Here is a 21,932-nt window from a genome sequence, read left to right on the forward strand (position 1 = left end):
TGTCCTACTGTAATGCCTGTCTCGGCCACTTGGGTGCAACATGAAACGAGGTTCTCTTTTTAGATTTCAGTACTAGATATTTTATATCAATGATGCATATATGGTGGATTAATAATTGATAATGCAAGTTATGTAATGCATCAATATGACAATCTGCAATTTAATATTATTACTATGTTTCATTGTATGTTTTTGGAATTCAAATTCAATCAATCCTTCTATTGTCTCTAACAAAATAAAGTGAGGTACAGTATAAGAATTATTCATCTTTTTTGGTTTTTGTCAAGAAATGAAACCTCCACTGCCTTTACAGCACAAGCCAGGAAAATGAGTCTCAAAGCAACCATTCCTGCTCACATACCGGAACTGAATAAGAACCAACGTCAGCAGGTAATGTTGAAATGACTGATTTATTACAGTAAGAAATCATTTTCTGCTTATAGAAGCCAAATAAAAATCTTTATATGATTCAGTCATTCATTTTGAAAACAAAAACAAAAACACATCACTATTCTCTATACTGGACAAATAAAACCTAGTGAAGCACAGACATTCTTTTAGAAAGTGCAATCTTAAATCTTGTTTTTATGTCAATGAGAGAAACGAGCAAAACTTAAGGCAAATGGTTTCTCCAGGAGCAATAACACTATCCCTTAAAAATGTGATGCAGAGGACAGTAAAAGTTACTCATAATAAGCTGTAGTTCACATTTCATAAAAGATTATATATATATTTTCAGATGAAGCAATGGTACACATAATTAGGAGGAAGTTATTGTCATTTCAGAAGTTTGGAATTCATCTTGAATGTAAAAATGGACATATGACATCTATATATATCTTGTATATACATACATTATATCTTTCAAAATCACCTGTTTCCAGTTTAAAGCCAGTATTTTAAGATAAAAAATAGTTTTTTGTTAGATTTTTTTTTTTTGAGGAATGGAATGCCTTATTTTGAGATCATATCATTAATAAAAAAAAAAAAAAACATGAGAGAGGTAAATTATAATCTACTTAAATAAAACTATCAATGTAAATGACCTGAAAGCAAATTTAAGCCAGTGTTGTGTCAGATGTTTGATCTCTTCATACTAATAGCAAAGTAAACCCTAGATGAATGATGAACTGATTGTCAGGCTGGTCCCATTGTCCTCACAACAGAAGACATTTAACCTTTTAGCATAATCCATTAAAAGACGGATTCACAGACGGAGAAGCAGAACGTTAAATCCCTTTCCACAGGCACCAGACTCAGGTTCCACACACAAGTATTGACATGCTGGTGTGTATCTTTCTTGTTAGTAGCACATTGTACGTATACTGTACTTTAAATGTTCTGGATTATACGAATGTGAAGAGTAATAAAAACAACAATACTTCATTTTACAGAACAGCTTCAATTTGTTTACAGCCAACCGCTGAATTACTCTTTTAGAGTGTGGTGAAGTTTTCCGTCATCTCATCGTAACAATGATCAAATCTGTGTGTGAGGCGAGTGTGAGTGCACCTTCAGGCGCACTATAGATTGCTGAAGAGTTCATTTTTCTTGGTCCAGTCCATGGGCGGGGCTCTCTTGTTGGATCGTTTCTGGTGAGCGCGCTCTTTGACCTGCTGCAGAGACAGGTTGAGTGCTGGGATGGCCTCCGTTTTCAAACCCTGAATAGTGACAAGGGGACACAGACGTCAACATACATCAGCAAGAACACGCTACACAACACACACATGATCACAGATAGAGTCTTTTCTACCTCAGGCGGGGTGTTTGTGGGCGGAGTTCCGATTGAGGCGTTGGAGGAGGCGTTGGATGGCGATGGACTGACAGACAGCTTTGAGTCCCTTCCCTCTTCCTTGGCCCCTCTACCATTCACCTGGAAACACATACACGTAGTCATTGTGTCTTCATTAACTAAATACTAACCAAATATATACATATATATAAATTATTGCTATTATTTAATCATGATAATTAAACCAGCAGAGACTTGCATTTTAACGTATGTGATTGGGAAACTATTATTATTTTAAATTCACTTATGTGCAGTACCATAGCTCACCACAGGGGTGCAGCATTGGATTTTAGTTGGCATTTAGTCTGACTAATAATAATAATAAAAAAAAACTCCTTTGAGGAAAACTAAGTTATGCTTTCTTCTATGATTTTTGTCATATATGTTCATTTCTTGATCTGGCCTTACTTTGAAAAATGATATTTTTTTTATGTTACCATGGAATCAAGAAAAGCACGTTTGTTTTGTAACTGTGGTGAAATTTGGGACGCTCTTCCTGCTTCTTTTCCCTGTTGACATAATGTCATCCTGCGCTTTTCCTGAAGCATGTGCTAAAAGTTGCAGGACAAGGAACGTCCTACAGCCTCAGTATAATAGTTGCACTCAAAGATTTGTATTCTGCACCGGCCTTTAAAAACAACTTGTCCCTGACCTCTCTCACCACCCCCTCCCTACCTCTGCTCTCCAAGCTTTCAACCAGTTACGCAACAATACGAGGAAAAACTTTTACCGCTGCACACACAGACCCTGAGATACGGAAGCCTGGTCACGCTTTACTCCGTGTGTCCGGGCCGATGTCTAAGCGGAAAGCCGCCTCAGTCAGCACAGTTGTTTTTACTGCTCTGGTGTCTTTGTACAAGTTTGTCATTATCTCAAGTAAAATGTTAAAGGCTTGGTGTGCGTTCACCGGAGACTTTGGTAGTCTAGTAACCTGAGTGGTTCTCAAAAACCACAACAGGATAGAAAAAAAATCTCACCGCTCTTCACTTACTTTTTATGCGCTCACAGTCACAGCTAACATTCTGTACCGTTTGAACGCTCAACTCACTTAAGCTAAAATGAATAGCTGCCCTTGGCCAAATGAAAATAGCGTTTCCTACTCTTTATTATGCTTATTTTTCTTCTTCTTCTTAGATCCGAATCAGATCTGAATCAGAATACTTTATTAATCCACCAGGGAAAATTACTTTTCTATGATGCAACAGCTTCTACCATAATGAATTTATGACTATTTAGTAATGAATTAATCAATTCTATCTGTCAGTGTTGCCAGGAAACAGGCGGGGTGTTTCTTGACACGACAATAAGTGATGGTAATAAGTGCCGAAATTCCCCGCAGAAAAAAGGACTCTCATTTAAAACCTCAACACAGCCTTAGCGATCAGCAAATGACACACGGTTGTTAACTCCCTGAATTGAGATATAGCTTCTGTTACTCAAATGATCGAGCATGATTAGTGTGAAGCTAGTGTCTCATCACAAAGTTGTACTTCTAGTGGATTTGATTCTTTTAGACTCAATCTATTCTCGGCCAAGCGACTAGCTGGGTGTGTGTGTGTGAACCACACAATGAACACCAGAGCATTTAGACAATCGCAGGAAACTCCGTTCAGTCCATGCCTTTGGGACTAATGCTGCCGCTTCACCAGTTCTCTGATGTGACAAACCACACCTGAGAAAACGCGACGTTAACTTCCAAACGCTGTCTGGCCTTGTCCTGCTGGGCTGTTTGTCCACACCAGAAGCTGCTACAGAGTATTCAGAGCTGAAGGTTGACTTATTATTGAACTCCACCCTGCCGGGAAGATGTGGCTCCTTTGGTAAAGGAGGAAGTGGCCACTGTAGGAGGCCCGCAGCTTTTCACATCCTTTTAAAGTTGAAAATCCTTATTTGGCTTTGCTCTAAAGCAATTTCCCAAAGCAAACGATGTCTTTGAACTCTTTAAAAGTGTGATCCTCCTGATGATATTGCTGCTGGTGAATCTTACCTTCTCCTCCATCCCTCCATTTATCACGGGCTCCGGCAGAGGCCCTGTGGGCATGACACAAGAATCGGTCATTAGACTCCAAAAATCTGCTTTTACTGTCTCTCCCTGGCTGCCAGGACTGATGTCCCAGTGATATCTGCCGTCCTTCAGTCCCAGTCGTGCACCACCGGAGCAGGAAGACCCACTCTGCTAGATCAAGAGTACATCTGCAGCTCCCCTTTCATTCCCCCCAACAGGTACTCTATTACATAGCTCAGGTATGAGCAGATCATCCATTATTCACGCGTGGTTCATCTCTACAAGATGAAGCTGCTCCTGGTCTCCTTTCCTCCTCCTCCTCCTCCTCCTCCTCCCTCTAGTTGCATTAAGGTTCCCATGCAGCCATGTTTTAGCACATAGTCTCTGAGGTCTGATATCCCTTACCTTCCATTCCTGGGATCTGCCTCCGCTCAGCACAAATCGTTGATTAAGATAATGTTTACTATTAAGAGCGATAGCAGCTGCTCCCTCAGAGTTAATCTGAGATTATCTGTATCTGATCAGGTCTGTCCCGTGTGTGTGTGTGTGTGTGTGTGTGTGTGTGTATGTGACGCTGAGAGGAGCCTCTCCAAAGTCCCAACTCTGCTCCAGTTCCAGCCTGAGAGGCCACTTGGAGCGAGCGCCTTGGAAACCAGACAAAGCAGTGGCCAGCCGGGGCTGATGGGTGAGAGGCGGTGTGTCCAAGTTAAGGGTGAGTGGAGGCAGGCATCCTCACAGGCAGTTACCTGGGAAACGCCTAGCTAGAATCTCCCCTGCAGGACGTATTAATCCAGAGCACTGGAGGACCCAGTCCAGGACGCAGCACATGTTGCCCACATGTTCATGAATAAATGAATATTAATCAAGCTAATTTATTAGAAAGCATTAAATCCTCTCATCCAAGATCTACCATGACCTGGATGACTGAGAATCTTCACAGATCTCTCATCCAAGACTAATCCCACTCACAAATGGAGCCAAAATTCAACGTGTAGCCATGAAAAAAATAAAAATAAACATCCAAATGAAAAGGCAGCACCTTCAATACTTCAATAAAAAGGTGATGAAATGTGTTAAATAATATCTGAGATCTGCTCTGGAAACAAAAAAATGACGAACAATCGGGAACAGAACCGAACATCTTCCTGGATTCCCCTCTTCAATTTATTCTCAGTGGGGGATAATAATAACCAACGGGGAGATGCACATGCTCACATTTATATTTTCTGCTCCTCCAGGTGTGTTTTCTACTTTCTACACTACTGTGTGTGTGTGTGTTTGTGTGTGTGTCACCAAATTTCACGCTTGTCAACATTTTCAATGAAAGACAACATTAAAAATAAATGAAAATAAAAATCAATTTCCTCTCCAGACGCAGAGCGCTACATCACCACATTAACAAGACAGGGCTGGTGGTGCGGAGAGACACTGATATGGCTGAGTGCAGGACACACACACACCCTGGGAGGTGTGTGTGACTGTGCTACGGCTCCCCCTAGGGGCTGGGGTAGATACACTCGGCTCTGTCTCAAGTTGAAATGCAGTTATTGAGCGTCTGATCTGATTGTGTGGAAGGAGAGGAAAGCAAAGTCCTGTGAATCAATCATAACAAACATCAGGGTTGTTTTTTTTCAGTTTGAAGGTTTCAGAGTTTGGACGTTTGTCTCCTTATAAATTCTCAGGATATTTATGCCATATCTTGTGGCTTTAATCAGAGGATGGAGTTTTAACCTGTTAATGTGATAACAGGTTAATGCCATGTTATAAAACCAGAAAATCTCCACAAGATGTGGACAAACTTCATCTGTTGCTGAGCTGCAGCTAAGAGGCCAGGAAAAGTACGTTTGAATGTAATTAATAGTTGTAATTGCTGTATTTGCCAAATTATCAGATTCTTTTTATTGACGGATGCATTTAATCTGAGCTGCATGATCTGAAGTATTTACATCCCAAAGATTAACTTTCTCAACAGGACTTCGACTCGAGGGGGGGAATAGAGAGGCACTCATTGTCTGTTTCTTGGCAGAAAAGGAGGAAGGGAAAGAAAAGAAAACTATCAGGAAAGAGGGAGTTAAAAAGAAAAAAAACTAAAACACAGATTCCCTAAATATCAGGGCGGGGGGGGGGGGGGGGGGGGGGCATGTATTATAAGTTATTTGCAGTCATTGACTCCTCCTCTCACCGGTGAGGTGGTCCTGGGTGGGGGCCACTCTGCAGCTCTTGAAGAAGGCGTCTGTGTCGGCGTCCACCACCAGCAGACGGGCCACGCTGCCGCCGACTTTAATGGCGGCTACGACTTCTGAATGTGTCTTCCCTTCCACCAGCACGCCGTTCACCTGGGAAGACAACCGCTTCGGGTTTTAAACTGTCTTATTGTTGTTCCCACATCTTTAATCAATGTGAGGATGTCTTTCTAAATATTATCTCTTTGACTGCCGGAGCCTCCAGGGCAGGACATCCTGTGTGTCTCGTACACACACACACACACACACACACACATTCTATCAAACCCTTAACAACTATTGTCTTAATGTCCTCGGCTACCTGCCAAATTACAGTTGTTTGAATTTAATTTCTCTTTTCCTGTAACCCTCATGCTTATTAGTCATGTTTTACTAGACTGTGTGACGGCTATACTTTAAAAGACACAATTAAAGCTGTTGTACCATTTCAGGCGCTAAAACAAAAGAAGTAACCAAGAACCAGTCTGGGGGGAGTGGCCTAATCATATTATACAAATGGCAGTAATGACAAATACTACGTGTATATTTTACAGCTTTAGTTCAGCATTAATTATTATTTTTGATCTAAAACAGATGAAAATGCACATCTACAATTATTATAAATTATAAATATTTATTAATTTTTTTTATTGACAAAAATCTATTAATTGGCAGATTAATGAGTAATTCTCTCCCCAATAAGGAGAACAAGGATCTTGATGTTCCTCCATCACGGCAGAGAACTAATATAACTGATCCACATGCAGAATACTGAACACAGTTCTGCGTCAGCCATTTTCCCAGCGCTAACTGTGTTCAGAAGAATGTGTGAGATCTTAAATCCCTCAAAGGACTCTGGCGACACTGACGCACGGCTTCATGGCGGGATTCTGGACAGGATGTCCTAAAATTCTGGTTCATACGATGCCAGACACTTTTCTCAGAGTTGCATCCTCACAATGTTTGAGGAGCAACAGAGTTGCCTGTATTTTTTTAATCACAAACCACACCTGCTTTTTCCATGTTTACGAAAAGAAAATTACAGACCTTGTGGCTTTAATATCACACACCTTATAATACAGAATTATTATTTTTTCTGTGTAATATATTTCTTCAACACGTAATCAAATCGGAGCAGCGGCTTGTCATTCATACATATATATATATATGCCTCCCTTCACTCCCAAAGAAAACGTAAGAACTAGAGTTACGTGGGAAGGAAGAATGAGGAAAAGGAAGGAGGATATAAGGATTAAAACCACAAGAGTTTTGGGTCTGTTAAAGATTTCCAGACCCCCAGAGGGCCCCAGACCGCCGCACCACCCACTGAGGAGCAGGGCTTTGTCCGGAGCCGACAGCTATTGTTGCTGCTGTTACAGACCAAAGCAGCTATTGTCCAGCTTCCTCTGTGGGACTGGCTTAGACATGCAAGTCCACCCTATGACCTAAACACACACAGACACACACACACACACACACACACACACACACCCTTTGAGACATTTCTAACATGCTTTCCCATGGAAAGGTCATCTTGTGTAAGAACACCTGATGGATATTATCCCAGGACAATATATAATCTACAAGGTGTAAATGAGTAAGAACTGAAAGTGAATATTTCCCTCATGTGATGTAAACAGTTTTCTGCCTGATACCTTACAGGTGAGGTCACGTTGTTCTCCAAGGCTTTCCAGATAATGAAGTTCGCTCAAGTCTGCCCCTAGTGGACGTCTGGGAGACTCATCTAAATAGACTGGATAAATTGATGTTTTTTTTATGTTCAGTTTCATCTAATAAAGAGGACTTTAAAAGTACATTTCCTTAATACCGACCTGGATTTACACTAATGCTTCTTACATAAAGCCCCAAATCTGGCAGCAAGTAATCCCACAGTAATCTAGTGTTGACCCTCATAAAACTACCTGCACTATCCTGTCCTTTGGCTGCAGGCCTGCTCTCTCTGCTGGGGAGTCCTCATCCACAGCTCGGATGTACTGGCCCGGCCTCGCCCGCTCGCTGTGCAGGTTGAAGCCATATCCGTTGGATCCTCGGCGGACCACACAGAGACGAGGCCGCCGTTCAGTGCATCCTTCCTGGAAGAGGCCAGAAGAGAGAGAGAGAGAGAGAGAGACAGGAGACGTTGCTACGAGTTAATGCGGCGAAGCAGGCAGGCATTAAAAGAACGAAGCATCAGCTTTTAAAAATACCTGTTCAGGAAGAACAAGAGGAACAAAGATCACAGAGAGCTCCTGTGAATCGTTGACCATGAATATAAAGCCGAGGCTGAACATGCAGGTGGCTGCCGCATGCTGCTGCGTCGGGCAGCGTGTTTTTCAAATTCACTGCCCTAAAGCTGCCGTTTGATTTCGTGTGACTCCAAAACACTGGCCAGGAAGGAAGAGGACTTTGGATGCATGTGATTGGAAGTCTATACTGGGGATGCTGGTGGAGGATTTGGGGGAGGGGGTGGATGGGGGGGGGGGGGGGGGGGCAGTTTGACTCCACTCTGGGTTTTGACGTCTTGAGGAAGGGGCTGTTTCCGGAGCCGTGCTTTGCTCCAGGCTCCGAAGGACGACAATGGAAGCTGGGTGTTGACCTCGCCATCCAGGATGGCAGGAAAAGCAACAACTGTATTGTCATTCAGGAAAAACGAGCTCAACACAAAGAACCTCCCTTCCGCTATTCCAAATGAAGCAGCTTCTTAATATAGACGAGGGGCTTCTGTAGCTCTTTGAACGGAGACGCGGGAGCTGCAGACCTCAGAGGAACCGCGCTGGTCAGGATAATCTTTGTCAATGTGACCACGCTGTTCCCTCAATGTGCTCCCACCCCTCTGTCAGCTGAACATTGGGAGACAATGAACAACCTCTATAAATAAGTCAGTATGACTCCCTTTCTACAGAACGCATGGGCTGATGGGTTAAAGCCACTTTAAAACACCAGTGGATGCAAATAAACAGGTAACTGAGGGGGGGGGGGGGGGGTCCGAGTCAGCACCTTCTCTCCTCACGTCAGCAATGATTGAAACATGATACAAAAATGAGGGTCTGAACTTTGGAACTGGCAGATCTTCTTTTCCACACACACACCACATTTTTGTTTCTCTGATGATCTTTAACCCCTGTAAGGATTTTCTGGGACAGGAAAAAGGGGGACAGAGGGAAGAGGTTTCATATTGTCCAACGTCCACAGCAGTCCTTTGCTGCTGGTTTTAATTCATGTTCCTGCAGACAGAGATTAAGGCCATTTCTGTATTAAGACAGAAAGGCTTTCTTTGCAGAGAATGTCCAGCTTTTTTAAAGGATTCTCAAAAATTCAGGAAATATACTTTTCTGCTGATCAGATGCGCTCCAGGCTACATAATGGTGACTGATTATACACACAGTTGGGTTTGATTGCATGCTTTTCACCCTCTGAAGTGTTACACCCAAACTTCAAATGAGACCACCTTCTTTATACGTTCTGTAAAAGTAAAACGAGCGATCCAAAGTGCAGCCTGAACAGAAAAGTGCTGGGCTTTCTGTTCGTGAACGGTTTACTGATCTGCTGACTGTTTCTTATTACTCACTTTCCCTCCCCTGAAAGGCGGCAGTTAACTAACAGCGCTCCGTCATATACTTAAGACATTCAAGGGCAGAGTAAATAATCACTTTCATGTTGTCTGAAGCATGAGGCTCATCAGAAATTAGATTGCCGGGTGTGTTTCTGAAGAAACGGGATTCGTGCTGGATTGTTAGAAGCTCTTAATCCCGGTTAAAGACTAGGGCATGCTTTCCCAGCGTCGGACACCCGAATGCAGACGTTGCTGCCTCGATTGGCTTCAGACTGACACCCGTTCTGGCTAATGTTGCCCCCCCCCCCCCCCCCCCCAGTGGGGAGTGAGGGTGAGAGAAGCTCTAGAAAGGGCAACAGAGGAGGGTTTGTGTCAGAGAGGAGTGGAGGCATGAAAGAATCTCCACAATCTGAAATCTGTGGCATCTGCTGAACACACACAAACCTAAAACCTGACTATCGCCATGAATTCTGTGCAATATGCATGAAATGTACATAAAAAAAAAGTGTCACTGATCAAGGAGCAAATAGTTTTAGCCCCACTTAACTACAACCAATAATCATAGTTATGAACTCCGTCATTGTTAGTCTCCCCTAACGGTTCTACATTTTTGCTCGTCGTGTGGGAAATGCTGAAACATACTTTCTCTGTGACACTAACATTCCTTTGAGGAGGGAAGTGTTGAAAAGGAACTGTTGACACACCTTCCCTTAATTTCCTTCCCTCTGCACTGTCTCAACTTCCTGTCACAAAAGAGAAATCGATACACAAAAACGCACACAAAAAAATGCAAGCGCAAATGCACGCAATCGGGGGGGGAAAGGTTCAGGTTAGTTACAAGAGAACAGAGTAAAGAAGCCTGACATTTAAAAGCCTTTCCGAGACGCTGATCTTTGTCCAGGATTACGAGCTCATCCAGTCGCCGATTCTCCGGAACAAACATGAGCTTTAGAACGTTTATTCCCCTTTTGTTTCTTTATAAGGAACGGTGGCCTGCTTAAAGTTAGGCTGGCTGTTTATGGTGTTTATGTCTAGCTGAGCTAACCAGCATGTTGACTGTTGACTGTACTGGCATGCGGGTCGTATCATGTGGTTTTATTTTCAGCTTCATTAACCCAAATTCAGAGTGTCTGATTGACTATGGAACAAAAGGAGATTCCTCTTTCAGTGTTCAGCTGTCAGACATACTGCACTTCCCGATAAACACCCAATGGTTTCCTCATTTCTGACAGCACGAGTAAAGAAACACATCCTGACGCCATTCGTCCAAGAGTCGTCATGAGGCGAGGTTTCCAGGCCCAAAGCTCCGTCTTTCAAAAGCTCATCAGCGGTTAAGCCATCATCGCCAAATATATTATATTTGGCCGAAAAAGCTAACAGATACAATCCAACACATGCATCTGCATTTTCCATGAAAGAAATTCTGAATTTTGCAAAAGTTACATAAATTAGAGCACTTTTTTTTTGACTCATTTGTCAGAAGGTTCCATTAAGACCTTATTTTGCAAAAATTCGAGTGGTGCGGGCTTTAAAGGGTTAATAACACATGACCCAGTGTCAACGTGTCCCGCTGGTGTAGGTACTCACTTATCAGAGGCCGATATTAGAGAATCCAGGGCAGCGGGAATGGAAAGCAAAAAGTTTCACTCAGTAACTTTCACTCCAGAGTGCCGTGAATCAACGTTCAGGGCGCTCATGTTTGTGTTTCACTGCGCAGACGTCAAATGGACTTGGCAGCTGAAAGTAAGCGATTGCTTTGAGTAGAGATCACGGCAAAACAAAAACCATGCAGCCGTTTTAATATTCTCAAAACACACTTCAAAGTCACGCCTGCAGCTCCAGAAAATGGTTTGCTTCCATACATATTTTTAAGAATACACAGGTTCCACCCCAAAGGTTGATGTAACCTTGTTCTGGTCCCGTTGCTGGTTTTCCTCAGGAAGCTGTGATAACCAAGAGATAAGCTAGAGCGGCAAAGTTCAACTTATAGACCTGTGACAAGGCAGCAGCAGCACCTCAACATGTATGGATGGCTGATCATGAAGAATTAGCTCTGCTGAGTTAATGCTCTGCTACGAAGCAGAATGTTTGGATAATCTTTGTTCCCAGAAATGCAAAAGTAAATATTTAAAACTCAAATTACAGCTTTGGAAAGAAATATGTATTATATATATATATATAAATGAACCTCCTGTAAATCATTATGAAACCATGAAATCATGAAAAAAAAAAACTTTCATATAAGCAAGGCAAAGCTGTCGCGGCGCGCAGGGAGCAGAGCTCCACCTCTCAGCCTCCCAGTTACTTCACGTTTTCCCCATGCTGGGCCAGTGGACTAGAGGTAACTCGACATTCAGTCACATTGAAGGCTGCTCTTATTGTAGGTTTGTTTCATTCCTGTACAAACCTGACTCCGCTGCTCTCTATTTCAGTAAGACAGAGAAAAGTTCACATTCACAAATGTCGTAGAATGGTGTAAAGTCCTCATTGGCATATTTCAACCGTTCGTGTTTTGGTTTCTGATCGTGACGACTTATTAGTGCATGAGTTCTGCAAAGCTTTGCATGAAACGCTGTCACACTCGGCTGATCAGGGAGCGCAGAGACAGGATGTCCTCCAAACAGTCTCATTTTCATCCTTTCTCCTGCTGCCGCTAACTAGCGCTAACAAGAGTTTGGCCTCTTTGATCAGCATAAAGAATAACCACGAAAACCGACACAGTGCCAGGCACCATGGGTTACTGAGTGACATGGCAAATCGTCTGGCCTCCCAGTCCTTGGGATTGTCATGCATAGCTTCTGGACGGGAGATTAACAGCCCCGGGGGTGGACTCGACAAATGTTTGATTTAAACCGAGTTCCTTTTTAACCAGAACAGCACAAGTTTTGTTTCATTCTGCACACGGAGTGCACCACTCTCTCGGGCAGGACGGGGGTGTCGGATTTCAAGCCGGACCACTGAACCAGCTGCTAAGCAGGCACACGGGAGGAACAAAGCACCCTACTGTCACCCCCCCCAGCCCTTCCATTTGAGGATGGGACAAACTAGCCGCTCCAATGGCATCAAAGAACGTTTTTTCTGAGGGTCCCCTTTACAATGCAGTCCTTTCGGGGACGTAATGTCAGTCATCACAGCAGGGGGCTTCAGGCGCTGATAAGGGCTCTGAAAACGAAGCCAACCGTTTCTGCTATACCTCAAGGAGCGCCTTAAAAACCTTGATTGCATTTGGCCAGACACAAACCAAGGAATCAACAACTTTTATCTCCTCCACCAGTCTTCCTGTCCCTCATCCTCCCTAGCCACCCCCTTTGAGGATCTGAAACTGCATGAAAACCTCGAACACAAGCAGCTTGTTCACCCTTCCTGCGCTGCATTGCTTAATATACTTAAAAAGCACTCGGAGACAATGAGATGCAGCCATATGCATTCCACCTGCAAGCTTGATTTGTGTGTATACTAGTCACAGGTGTGGCCTAAACTGTGACTGGATTATGTAGATGGGGGCGGGGGGCAGCATATAAAGCTCAGCGGGGGCAAGAAATAGAGAGAAAGATAGAAAATAACACCTTTCACTCAAAACGTGCTCAGTTTTTTGTTTCAAAAAAATGCAGATTTGTGCGACTCATGTCGATAATTTGCTGTCTTGGGTTTTTCTTGATGTACAGTAGGCATCTGCATGTCATACCATAGGAAGGAGGTGGTCTAAGAGTTTCAGTCTATTTCAGGGCAAAGGGCCGAGTCATTTCTGCGCCCCCTCTGCAGGGCGCGGCCCTCCGGTTCATTGTCCGGCCAGAGGTGGTGAACTTCAGCAGAATGGAGAGGGAAATGGAATGTGGCATTGTAGAGTCTTTGGCCAGCATCCAGTGGGATCCAATCACAAGAAAACCCTCCACCCACCTACTCACACACAAATGCACAGGGTTCAGGTTCCAACTCTGACCCGGGCCACAGTGGCTTTTTTTGGCCACGAGGGACGGGACAGTGGTGCCGTTGTTTGTATTGACGTCACTGAGGAGGTTCAGTGAGAGCGTTCTGAGTTGGAAGGATGAAGCTGGATTATTGTTCTGTCCTAATTTCAGTCTAACATAATTATCTCTGCTGAAGTGGTGAAGCTGCATCCTAAGGCCAGCAATAAAAAAAAAAAAACTAATTGGGCTGTCCTTTCACACTTCAGTGTCTCGCTGCAGGCCTTCCTCGAGTGCCTCCTCTTATTTCTAGGGGTACACAATAAAGCCTGCTATATCTTGGCACACATACCAGGCACTTCTTAGCCCTCTGCATCGTCCACCTCTGGCCTGCATGCCAATCGCTCTACGGAATCTGTTTGTCCAGAAGTCAATCATCAACGCTGGTAAAGTGCGAGGTGAGATTTTGGTTTTAAAGAATGTCACATAGTAAAGCATTTGCAAAACTTAAAGACTGAAATTCTAAGTCGCTCCCAAAAATAAATTCATAATTCAGCGTAACAGCCGAGGAACAAGTGGGAGGTCAAACGTGATTATGAGGCCAGGATGCTTTTGGACATTAAAACAAATCAACCCCTTGGCACGGCGCAGAACAAAGGCAGGGTTTAAAATAAAAAAGATCTTGCAGGGTTGTTCCAAGATCTTATCGAGGCACAAAATGCCGAGCATAAAATCATGTCTCTGAAGTAACAATACCACGTATGTACAACGAGACCAAGATAGAAGCTATCGCCAGTCTTAAAACAAACACGTCTTATGTGATTATTTGTGATTCACAAATAATTTGAAGCATAAAGCGGGTAAAAGCAGTCTAAGTAGAAAACAGGAAGGGCTTCCTCTGTTTCCTGCGTGTGCAATGGATTAAAATGAATCACACAAGCTACAATGTGGCCTCAAAGTTTTGCAGCACTGTATGTCACAATGTGAAAAACCCGACCGCGATGCCTAACCCTGCCAGAGTCTACAAAGACGCACGCACTAAACAGAGAATGTGGTTTCCTGTGGCATGCAAGACAAACGGCGCTCGATGTGAGGTTGATTATTTTGTGACTTACTCGAACCTTTTCAAAGCTTTGCTTTCACGTCATTTATCATCGTCCTGTTCGCACCAATGGCAAGCGGCTTATAAATTCCCACGTACGTTCATAGGAAATAATCAAACATGAATCAATGTAACGCGTGAGCAAATGAAAAGAGCGAATCACAAAGTGCATCCGAGCCTGTCAGACAAACAGAGTGACACACACTCTATTAGCTAAACAGAGGCTGATCACAATGGCTTCAATGATAATGGAACTGTCTGTTTTACTGTTTACTTTGAGAAGTGATTCATTATCTATTCAACCCCCCCCCCCCCCCGTCTGTTTTACTGTCCTACATCAGATGTAGTACATCTTCTATCTGGGACTCGTCTGGATACAGTTTCTCTCAATCTTTCTTTTTCTTTGCTTTCCTGCTTGTGAGCTGCTGGGGCTCCAGGCGGGGGGGCGGGGAGGGGGGCGGGGAGGGGGGGTTAGAAGAGGACCAAGATGACAGAGTGGGGAAATCTTCCACCTACAACAATCAGAGGAAATCAACACAAATGTCCTGGGGGGTCTGTGCACAGGCCAAGACTCCCACAGACAAGAGAAGTTCAGCCAAAAAAACAAACTCCTGACAGTCCTGGCTCACACAGCGACGATGGGTGTGACCGTTTCTTCTCCTCATACGCGGCAACATAACCGACGAATGCTTATGTTTATTTGTTGACCAGAATGTGGACTGGAAAATTAAAAACTCCAGTAACTTTAACCTGGAATGTCACATGGATGTGTTGTTATACCAGAGATGGATGATGAAATACTGATCTGATTAATCCCTTTCAATCATCGGTTAAAAAAAAAAAAAATCCGACCACAGATTATCCCTCATACAAAGACTGACAGCTGAAGTGAGCCAAAAAAAAAAAAAAAATCTCATTAAAAAGAATAGATTGAATCCTCGAAAGCTTGAGGGTGATATATTCAGGGGAAATCCTCTCAGTTTCAATTCTAGAGTGAAATCAGCAATGTGATGTCCCGGATCTCATCTGATCTACTGTCGATTTGAATTGAATTACGCTTTGAAAAGGGTTGATGTAAGCCAGGGGTGTCCGAACCGTTCCGCGAAGGGCCGAGGCGCTGCAGGTTTTCCGTCCAGCCGGTTTACTAAAAGCAGGTGATTTTAATTGTCAACACCTCCTTCAACTTGAGAGAAGGCGCTCATTAGCGCAATCAGCTGCTAGAGAGAGAGATGGTTGGAAAGGAAACAGTTTGGACACCTCTGAATTGTAAACAGTCGGCAACATCTCTCGCCCTCACACTCTCGCTCTTCAGCCCAAATGAATCACTGAGGAAACGGAACAGAGAGGAGCGATGACGCGCGTACAGGTTAGCCGCTCAACGTTGCTGTCGTTGAAATAGTTCCGTTATTGCAAAAAAAAAAAAAAAAAAGAACCTTTCATAACTTGTCAAGTCAGAAAATACAGATCAACTCAGCCAGATCTGCATTCGTAATGTGATCTGAGACAGGGAGATAGAATCTACTGCAGTCAACAAAGGCCGAGTAAAAGTTTTACTGCCTGGTAAACAAAACAGAGACCTTTGGAACCAGCTGTGCGTTTCTGTGCGTGTGTTGTTCCACGATGACGACAGCGGCTTCTATTTTCTTCCCGGGGCCATGCTCCGTGTTTTGACCTTCATCACTGCTTGTTCAATTTTCTTTTTCACGCCTCTCCTGCACTCACTTTCCATCTACCTCCTTTTTCACACAAACACATTACACACACACACACACACACACACGCGCATGCACACACCACATCGAGGTAGCCATGGCAACCTCGGGTGAGGCTCCAGGTTTCCGCAGAAAGGTGTCGCTCTCTCAAACCCTCTTTTATAGATCTTTTCTAAGAAGAGGCCAGACAAACGCGGTTCAGACGTCGGTGTTGAACAGATCGCTGTGTGTGTGTGTGTGTGTGTCTCACAAGGCCGTACACGAGTGTGTTTGTGCGTGTTTCACCCGCAAGGCACAGGAATGGCAGACAGGATGCAAAAAAAAAATTCCAGAAAGCGGGAATGTGAAAAACAAACTCTGAGATGCCTCTAAACCTGTAACATGGAGACACAAAACGTCAGGTAGCTGCTGTTCCTTCTTTCATCAAGTCATTTCCCAAATCTAGCTCTTATACATCACTGCGTGCTTATTTCTGGAAAAAAAAAAAAGATTCTCGACTGCGATCAATGCTTAGCATCACGCAAGTGTAATTTACACTGGATTGATCAATCTCTGGGAGGATTCCCAGATTAAAGAAACCCAACGACTTTGTTAGGAGTGTCAGTGTTTGTTCCTGCACTCCTTCCCGGGGGATTGCGTGCGAGAGCGTGAACTGCACATGCGCAGTTCCATCAGGCCATCGGCGGACAGCATGGAGAGTAAACAAAGAAACAATGGCTGTATATTTGCTCAAGGGCTGCAGACAATAAATAATAAATCTCTTATTTTAATGCTATAATGGAGAAACTTAAAATAAATCGTTATATTTAGGCATATCTTTGATTCAATTGTTGGATGAATGAAGTGCAGCTTATAAATGAAAAGGTTAAGTGTTTGGGGAAATACATTTAAATTGTCAAAATGACGAGCGCAGACCTCCTCCAAGCAGCTCATTCCCCTCATAAATGGATTCACACCGTCCACATGGTGATCTGGATCCTCCTCAAAAGGAGGTGAAGACATCATCCTGCACGCTGCAGCGCAATGCTGCTGCAGTTTGTGCAGAAAAGCTTCGATTGCTGGATCATCATTTTCTTATTACTGGCTTCCATTCAACACACGGGTGGACAAGTTACAGAAAAGGACACAGAGAAACAAACTTCCTTGTTTGCTGCTCCCTTCTTCCCACCTCTCTCCCACCTTCCGTTTATTTTACACCAAGGAGGTGATCTGGACAGACACGGCCTCAGGGGTAAACATCCAGGGTACAGTGAGACCCTCTTCACTTAAAGTACTGTTTTAATGAAGCTTGGTCCAGCTGAGTTCACAGCTGCAGATGGGGGGGCGGGGGGGGGGGGGGGGGGGGGGGGAACACACATCTGACCCAGCAACAAGTGGTGTGTGGCAGAATGAGACTGAACTCTTAATGGTTTACAGAGACAGATAAAAGGAGGAAGATTCCTTTAGTGTGACTCATTTTGTGGAAATTGAAAGCAACTATTTAACTAACTATTTCCTGTCTTTTGATGTGGAGGGTTCGTGAGGCGTTCTATTGGTGTCGAGCTGCAGAATATCATTTCTGCTGCTCGACACCACATCATGTGAAACCGTTTCCGGTCCGGGCTGACGGAGACGGGGGGGACGGGGTTCGTTTGGTCCCTGTTCTCCCGATCCCAGCTGAACCAGACCGGTTTGTCCTCTCACCCACAGTAAATGTCCTGCCAGATGACCCTGCCCACGGCCTGGCATGGCAGTAGGTGGGTGCAGCTGACCCAGGATGCTGATGCAGAGCACCTACAGCTGGATGCATAATGATCCAACTCCCATTCTATAGCAGCTTTAATGGAAAATGACTATTTAGCAGCTGTTTATTGTATAAATATCACATTTTTTTCCTGGATCTACGACAAAATGCTGGAGCATAAACACTATTCACATTCCTTAATAAAAAAGCATCTCTAGTATCTGCCTATGGATCGATAGTAATTTCCAATTGTTTCTAAGGAAAGTTTCTCCTCTATTTCATCATAAAGTGATTATGACGTCATGATAAAAAGAAGACGTGACCTCAAGTTTCAGCTGCTCTTATTCTACCTCTGACTCACCTGATCAGAGCTGATCAGCTTTTTCTCCACGTGAGGATCGATCTCTCCGTTGCTCCGCGGGACCGGGTCGGACTCCCTGCGCGTCCCCTCCTGTTCCTCCTCTTTTTCTTCCTCCTCCTCCTCCTCCTCCTCCAACTCTTCTCCGCCGGCGTGCCGCTGATCCACGTTATCCTCCCCGTCCACCACCACCACCACCACTGCCTCTTCCTCCTCCTCCTCCTCCTCTCCCTGGGGGACACCGTCGGTGACAAACTCCTGCAGACACTTCAGGCTGCGCTTCTTCAGCAGCTGCTCCGTGTCCGGGTCCACCACGACGAGCTCCAGCCGGCCGTCGGTGGCTCGGATTCGGCCCACGACCTGCTGGTGGCTCTCGTTCTCCACGTCTTCTCCGTTCACGAACACGAGCCGGTCTCCTGCGCGGAGCCCGGAGGTTTCCGCCGGGCTGTCGGGCTCCACCAGCCGGATGAACTGGCCCGTCTTGCCCTTCTCCCCGTGGAGGTGGAAGCCGTAGCCGTTGTCCCCCTTCTCCAGCGCGCACAGCCGCGGCCGCGGACTCTGGCTTTTGCTCGGCATGTTCGGTTAAGCTTCGGCTCGGATCGACCTGTCGAAAGCAGAGGCGACCCAGAGGGACCAGCTCGGGATGCTGTCCGGGAGGCGACTGAGTGGTACCCCCCCCCCCAGGAAATAAACAAACACCCACCCCCGCCCTCCTCCTCCTCCTCCTCTTCTTCTTCGGAAAGTCCGTGGGAAACGGCTGGTGTTCCCCCCCCACTCTCCCAGGCGATACCAGGTTTGATTTGACCCCCCCTCCACACACACACACACAAACCACACACACCTGTGTGACGGCAGAGACTGAAAGTTCCGATTATCAGTCGCTTCTCTTGCAGCGCTGCGACAAAAGGCTCTCAGGAAGAAGGAGGTGCGTTCACGGACCGACCCAGCTGGCAGCCTTTACGCACAGGAGAGTAATGGAGGAGTAAACGCAACAAGTAGAGGTTGTCCAGAGAAGAAACCAAAACTATGCTTAAGGAATCGCCTGGATATTTTATTACTAAACATGAATGAAATAAAATTGGTCGGGTCACTCTTGTAAAAGAGATTTATAATCTCAATGGGACTTCCTGGTTTATATATATATGTATTAGTCTGTCCTCTAGTTCATAAATAAAATAAAAAACTTTTCATGTCACTGGTTTTCAGGTCTCTTTCTTTTAGCTTGGCGTTAATCACATTTCTTAAACAGTACCTGTCCATTTGATACTAAAGGTAACTTTCCCCCCTTTATTTCTGGATATCACATCGTAGTCTATATAGAATAAAGTTTATATAGACTTACACAAAATGCGCGTTTATCTTCTATTGTTCAGGAAACTTTAATAAGCTACCTTTTTGAATTGCCAGAAATCCAATTATTTTCTATCCCCGTGTTTCATGACTTCCAATAACTAAATAAGATGTTTATAGATGAAATTCTCATGACATACGCAAATTCAGCAGAGTTACAACTAACAGCATCTCTGATCCAGTGCTCCTCTGACCTCAGAGATATGAGTGTCCTGTAGAAATATAACCTGCTGCTGAACTAAAACCTCGGGGAGGAGTTTACTGTCCAGCTGAGAACCTCCAGACTTGATAAGAGGCCAGTGAGAGGATCTGCAAACACTCTCTACAACCTGGGAATGTGAAGCTAAAGGAACATCAGTTCAGATAACTGTAGTGTGCTGGGCAACATGATGGCTTATTCACAGTAAAGAGACAAGATCACATCCTTACTGTGTCTGCAGTGTGACACATAAACATGGAACATTAGCCTGCAGCCAAATAGAATAAATCATAAAATGTGTATTCATGCATATAATGCCCACAACTCCACAAAAAACACAAGCGGAACACAAATATCATGATACAGGAGCATCCCTTTAAAAACACATAATCACTGGCGATAACGATCACAAGTGCGCTGAGCCTAACTGCGTAAACACAATACTTCCCTTTTGTACTGGGACATGCAAACAGGGCGACTGCTGCCACACTGTGGCTCATTAACCTCAGCACATCCCGTCAAACCACTGGGATTCCACCCCTACAATATATATATATTTGTAGGTAATATGATAATAAAGCACTTTTTCATGGCACTTTGTGACCAATGTGAGGACAAATGTGACACAGAGCAAGTTTTGACAGCAAACATTCATAATGAACGTCGTACGAAGAAACACACGCACACAAATGATGATGACTTGCCACACAAGGCTTGCTTTCCTGTTGCCAGTACGCATCACAATGGCTTAAACTCAGAAACTGACATGCAGAGGCCTTCATGCGTGGAATCTAATAAGCGTCGTCGGACATTGTGCATTTGAGCCACAACTTCCCATTTGCCAAAATGCACCAGGCTGCCATAACCATTCCATTAAATGTGAACAGCTATACACTGGTAATATATCAGTCAGGTTTATTAAAGTACAGCATCAGTAAATAGCAAAAAAAATAAACAACAACAAAAAAAATACAGCTAAATTGCACAGTTATTTCAAAATGGCTGACCTCCTTGTCTTGACACAAAGACATATTTTTGTTTGAGATGATACATCAAATTCTGTAGCTGTGAATGAAATGAAGCGTGGGCTAATTCATTAAAAAACATGAAGGGGAGAGTCATTGATTCATTGACCAAACCCAAATTTGAAACCATTATGACATGTAATTTGTATTTTTTTTAACCACTTATATCATGTTTATGAGTTTTCAAAATGTCCTTGCCCGTCAACAACAACATTTTGTTTCATGGAAAAATATTGGCAGTCACAGCGGCTATGCCGTTCAACGACAGCTCACAATTTACACAGTAAAGCATCATTAAGGTGTTATGGCGTTTCTGACATATGACGTGGCAATCTGTTAGTATGACCTGTTCGGAGTACATCAAAGTATAAAGCATTTCCTGTTACCACTAGGTGGCGCTTTGATGACAATATAACATTGGCATGGTCCTTTTTTTCCCAGACCAGGACTGGCATCTGACACGTTTGAGGCAGGTTGGACTATGTACAGTTGATTCACACACTGTTTTCTACTTAATGGCGAAACACAGAAGTATATCTTCACGCAACAACATTCAACAGCAACTCGACATATGAACACATTTTCATTCTTAAGGTGTAAAGATTGTACTGACTAAATTTAAGACAACTGTCTTAGCCTATGCTGAAAATCACTGGATGCAGTGTAAACACATTATGTTCTTGTCTGCTTCTGCTCTCTGTCTCTCTATCACGCTCTCTCCCTCTCTTTGTTTTGGTCTCTCCTCCCACCTGTCCTTGTCTCTGTCTATCCTGCTCTGTCATCGTCGCTCTGTCTTTCTACCGCTGTCTCTCTCTCTCTTTCTCTCTCCTTCTCAACCCAACCGACCAAGACAGATGGCAGCACACTATGAGCCTTAGGTTCTGTCTGAGGTTTCTGCCTGGTAAAGGGAAGTTTTTCCTTGCCTCCGTCGCCAAAGAGCTTGCTCTTGTGGGTCAAGTTGGGTTCGCCAGCAAGCTCATCGCCAA

At 44.1% G+C, this 21,932-nt stretch overlaps 1 protein-coding gene across 1 annotated transcript; it reads right to left on the bottom strand.

Annotated features, from left to right (window-relative positions):
• Window positions 1-1,523: 1,523 nt before the first annotated feature.
• Window positions 1,524-18,948, bottom strand: LOC137905702 (Na(+)/H(+) exchange regulatory cofactor NHE-RF1-like). The gene is made up of 6 exons (XM_068749951.1): window positions 18,376-18,948; window positions 7,942-8,112; window positions 5,980-6,133; window positions 3,780-3,823; window positions 1,754-1,873; window positions 1,524-1,661 (listed from the first exon to the last, which is right to left on the bottom strand). Exons 1-6 carry the CDS (start codon window positions 18,946-18,948, stop codon window positions 1,524-1,526), a joined length of 1,200 nt encoding a protein of 399 aa, XP_068606052.1.
• Window positions 18,949-21,932: the final 2,984 nt, after the last annotated feature.

Source organism: Brachionichthys hirsutus, chromosome 16 (assembly GCF_040956055.1).
Source record: "Brachionichthys hirsutus isolate HB-005 chromosome 16, CSIRO-AGI_Bhir_v1, whole genome shotgun sequence".
Classification (NCBI taxonomy): Eukaryota; Metazoa; Chordata; class Actinopteri; order Lophiiformes; family Brachionichthyidae; genus Brachionichthys; species Brachionichthys hirsutus.

Bases quoted from the DNA above. Each gene is read 5' to 3' on its own strand.
- LOC137905702 (XM_068749951.1), bottom strand. From the start codon at position 18,948: ATGCCGAGCAAAAGCCAGAGTCCGCGGCCGCGGCTGTGCGCGCTGGAG. The intron at 3,824-5,979 runs GTGAGAGGAGGA...TCATGCCCACAG, and splicing joins CACCCAGGACCACCTCACCG to GGCCTCTGCCGGAGCCCGTG. The intron at 1,662-1,753 runs GTAGAAAAGACT...GTCACTATTCAG, and splicing joins CCACAAACACCCCGCCTGAG to GGTTTGAAAACGGAGGCCAT.